Below are 4,683 nucleotides of genomic sequence, written 5' to 3'. Positions count from 1 at the left end.
ATCATTGTCCACAATTTAATATATAGTTTTCTTCATCAACCGTAAAATATTTTTCGTTAATCATCCACTTTCAAACGGACATGAAAGTTTGGAAAATCACTTCGTGAAAAATCATTTTCACGAAAACGAACACACCCTGCATGCATGTAAATTTTTTCAAAGTGTGTGGGAAATATGTTTGTTGGGGGAGACTAGGGTTGTTGAGATCCTTTCTCGTGTTAATTGAGAAGAATGACAACGAGGGCAGTGCAGAATTGAGGAGAGACAGAGACAGAGAGACAGAGAGAGACACGTGTGTCCTGAAAGAGAAGTTCACCGTAATAACAACAAGAGAATCTCTAACCATAAAAACGGAATAGAAGATGGTGTCCAGTTGGCCCCCACGCACTCACAGAGAGTCTTAACAGAAGAAACCGGCCTTTCCCTCCAACATTTTGAAAACTCAGGAGAGGAGGCAGGGGGTCTTTGGGATCGATTCGAAGACCCATTTTCTCTGGGTTTTATCCTTCGATGAGCTTATGATTCTGGCTCTGAGCTCTGAAAGGAACATTTGCAGAAGGCCCTAAAAGTCTTCTTCTTTCTCTTTTCTGGGTTTGTGGGTCGAACAGAGTGAGAGAGAGCGACGATCATGGCGAGAAACCCAGAGTACGAAGTCAAAGTGCTCGATATCGTTCGCAATTTCAGAGGCAGACACTCTGGAACTATCAAGGCTCTTACTACCGGTCTGCTCTCTCTCTCTCTCTCTCTCTCTCTCATGAGGGTACCCCTGCATGTTAGTTTTGGCTGATATGACTTTTCGTCTGTTCTTCGCTTTTGGGAATCTGCAGACTTCGAAGAATTTTACCGGCAGTGTGATCCTGGTCTGTCTCTCTGTCTCTCTGTCTCTCTCTACTGGCACATAGAGTGATGCACATCCACTTCACTTTCTTTTTCGAGCCACGATCATGTGCTTGTTCTGATGCGTTTCTTGAGTCGCACAGCCCTGAATCCGTTTCTTTCCCTCAGCATTGTGCTTTCGTGTTTATTTTTCAAGGTTGTTTATGCACGACCTAGCTCTGTTTTCTCCCCTATATTAGTCTGTCGGTTAGAATGAAGAACTGCAATTACAGGAATGTCGAGGTTCATCTGCATATATGCTTACTATGTCGAGTAGTTCTATGGCGTTTCTATCCGCAGAACTAAAGCTACATTCCAAATACAATCAATTTCAACAATTGGAATTTCGGATCTGTTGCTTTGCAGTTTTTTAAGATCAATGTTAACAGTTGTTAGTGAAGTTTTAGACTGGTGGGTGTTTTATGAACGAAAACCCTTGTCATATTGACTTCGTCGATGATTCATGTGTTGTGAGTTCAGAGAAAGGTAAGCAGTGTTTGGTTGGGCTTCCCAATGGGACATGGGAAGTTAAGCCTCCTCAGAGTATCCATCCTCCTGACCTTCCTTGGCCAGTGTCATATTGCAATTTAGGGATGAATCAGATGTCACGGCAGGAATGGGTTGAAAGAGTCGCAGCTGTCTGTGATCCGTGGTTGCTTACTGTTGCGTTTTATTCTGGTGGATGTGCTGGCTTCACAAAGAGGGAAAGGTGTGACAACTAGTTCCCCAGCGTATCTGCCGCTTTCATTTAGCTTGCTGAGCGAGTATTTGCCAATTAAGAACTCTGTGTTATTGTGCTCATGGTCATCGATGATTTAGAATGAATGCAGGAAGACTTTTTCTTAGCTTTGTCTATATTGTGAATCTCATGCTGTATAGAGATGCGACAACCAAATGCCCTAGCATGATGTCCATTTTGCATAGGCAATCTCATCACAATTATGAATGTCCATTTCCACATGACACTTTTATGGTGATTTACTCGCGGTTAATATGCCACTTTATTTGATTGCTCAAAATAACTTTTGCTGCATTGTCTTTACCATAATTGATTTGTATTGGTTGGCTTGCCTTCTTAAGCTTGTCATCCGTGTATTGTTTGATTTCCCATCGTGGTGTTTAAAGTTCTTCCCGCTCCACTATTGTCCCCATAACAAGCCCTTGTATTCATATGCTCTTATATATTTCTCACAAGGCCTGCCTATGACTTAGTTTTGCTCTTGATTATGAGAAAAAGTGAGTCACAGTGTGCTGTTGATTTTGTCAATGCATTTTATACTGACAGAAGGTGACGCACTTGTCGATGTTGTTCGGTGACTGAAATGTTGTTCTTGCTCTATTTGGTGAGGACTTTTGAGCATGACGTCTGAAGTTTATAGTAGTGAGTTGATCGTTGCCTTTTATTTTAGTACCTTCGTTGAGATAGGTCTTAACACTGTCTCCGGTTAGTAATTTTGGATTGAACTTCCTAACACAACTTTAGCCTAGGGTAATATAGATAAAACCCATTAGCTAAAGGAGATTGTTTAGGGCCAGATGCGTTCCTTCAGTTTGGGCAAGAGATGACTGTTGACTCTGGACTAATTGTGAAACCTTGTAAGCATTGATCCAATTCGGTACTTCTACTTGCAGGCAGACACTTTTCCAAGAGATAAATGAACTCCCTACGGTCAGTGAAATTGTGCAGGAGTTTGGCAAATCCAATGACCAATCTCGCCCAACGATGGTAAAACTCATCATGTTAACTGTTGTTTTATGATCCTTTGACCTGATGTGTGACTTGGTTTTTATCTGGATTTTTGCCTTTGTAAGCAGTTAAAGAAACCCAAGTCTTTCTTGGCCGTTAACATGCCTTCACCACATGAAGATGAGAGTGGTGCTGCTATAGAAGATGGCTACAACGATGGAAGCAGCAGTTATGAGCAAAGTAAATCCTCTGGAACGTTTGTGAACAGCTCTGATGATGATTCCGGGGCACAAAACGATGATAGTGGTGCTGCTACAGAAGATGGCAACAATGATGGAAGCAGCAGTTATGGTCAAAGTAAATCCTCTGGAACGCATGTGAGCAGCTCTGATGATGATTCCAGGACACAAAAAGATTCAAGCGGTGCTGCTATGGGAGATGGCCACAACGATGGAAGCAGCAGTTCCAGGCAAAGTAAATCCACGCATGTGAGCAGCTCTGATGATGATTCCGGGGACAGCGTGTGCTTTCGAATGTGTTAGCTTGTCAAATCTACTTACAGGTCCACTGATTGCAATTGCATGAGGGCTAGAGAAGCTGGAGAAATTGGACAAGAACATCGTTCTTCCAGTTGAAAAGTATAAGTGAGATTCATAACTAGGCCAATCAAATCGAGGAACCACGGACGGTCTTTCTGGTGGCTACTACTTTCCCATTTTTTTTTTTCTTTTGAACAATCTACTTGGAGATTGTGCTATATCATTGCTTCCAAGTGGAGCATATCATTGGTCACAAATTAAGCGAACAAGCATTCACAGTGATACGACCAGTGAATTGTTTCAACTGATGTTGCTAGATTTAGGATAGTTAAAAGCCTTGATATCTCGCTCTGTCCCAAACAAGCGTTTTTTAAGAATGTGTTAGTGCAAGGTCTCTATTGAAGGTTGCCTCCTCTGAGGTTTTGCTAATGTCTCCTTTAAAATTTTTCAGCTGCGGGTAGTTGTTTTAACGGGATGAGACCTATCAGAATGCTCTACTCACCCTGTACACATTCGGTCAAATACTACAACGGATGAAATCCCTAGGCACATTCTAATATGCACACCACGCCGGATAACATATTTAACAGCCACACAGATTCCCAAAGGAACAGTCATTGAATGTTAAGAGAGTCAACTGGTCGTTTAAATGGCCAAATAACACCTTCACTACTGCTCATCTTCTCTCCTTCACTACCCATTTGATATTTTAGTGCTGCAACTGAGAGCCCTTCATATCTGCAACTGCAATTTTGTGCTTATTAGTCTACTTTTCTTCCTCATCCGCCACTTCACCTAAGCATGCCTTCCTCTTCCGCGTCTCTTAGTCTAAAAATCCACTTGAAGATTGTGATTAACATACGTTGTCGCTCGCAAATTTCCAGAGGGAAATGCCGGTGCAGCTGGGCAAATGATGCATCTATCGACTCTGTTACACTTACTTCTTCTGTATGTAGCCTTCACTGAATATCATGAAGCTAGAACATTCCCAGCTGGAGTAAATTGGACGGCAAAAGGAAATAGTTACACGGGTCACATCTGCTTAGGAATAAAAGAGAGGGCAATACGCTGGTGTGTTCACGTGTAAAATGAGGGTCTACCTAGCAGTAATAATGACTATATAGGACTCAGTTCATCATCATTTACGTCTAGCTATGGACCTCCCTAAAGTCAACTAAAACTGTATGATGTGAAATATAGAGCGTGCAAGCGCACTTAGAGTCGTACCTTAGAATGTTAAATCTTTTCTTGCTTTGGAAATTATTAGCTGATAAGTTCCGTACGGGATAAGTAGCTAGCTAGAGTCCATTCCTAGATAAGTTTATCCTAAATATTATGTCATAGCTTGAGGTAACCCCGGCCTTAAGCTGGTGGTGCATATGCATGATAATAAAACAGAGTCTCGTATTCGATAAAATCGATCTGGTATAGAGCAATCAATATATCTACTTGGCTAATAACTCGAGCTTAATATGTTAACGTGATTAGCTTTGAACTTTCTATGGGTGATCTCCTATAGATGTTGTATTGGAGTTCTCTTGCGCTTATTTGCAATCGTGTAGATTTATATAATTGGAATCT

At 41.6% G+C, this 4,683-nt stretch overlaps 1 protein-coding gene across 1 annotated transcript; it reads left to right on the top strand.

Moving 5' to 3' along the window:
* The first annotated feature begins 398 nt into the window (after positions 1–398).
* Positions 399–3,198, top strand: LOC130136865 (PHD finger protein ALFIN-LIKE 6-like). Its single transcript, XM_056307415.1, has 5 exons — positions 399–722; positions 1,357–1,585; positions 2,509–2,602; positions 2,692–3,032; positions 3,126–3,198. The coding sequence occupies exons 1-5, from the start codon at positions 629–631 to the stop codon at positions 3,196–3,198; spliced, it is 831 nt and encodes a 276-aa protein (XP_056163390.1). The 5' UTR covers positions 399–628.
* The last annotated feature ends 1,485 nt before the right edge of the window (positions 3,199–4,683 follow it).

The sequence above is a fragment of the Syzygium oleosum genome, unplaced genomic scaffold, assembly GCF_021117445.2.
Source record: "Syzygium oleosum isolate NSW1041296 unplaced genomic scaffold, Sole_v2.1 Sole_v2.53, whole genome shotgun sequence".
NCBI lineage: Eukaryota > Viridiplantae > Streptophyta > Magnoliopsida > Myrtales > Myrtaceae > Syzygium > Syzygium oleosum.
This window is presented reverse-complemented; position numbering and strand designations above follow the sequence as displayed.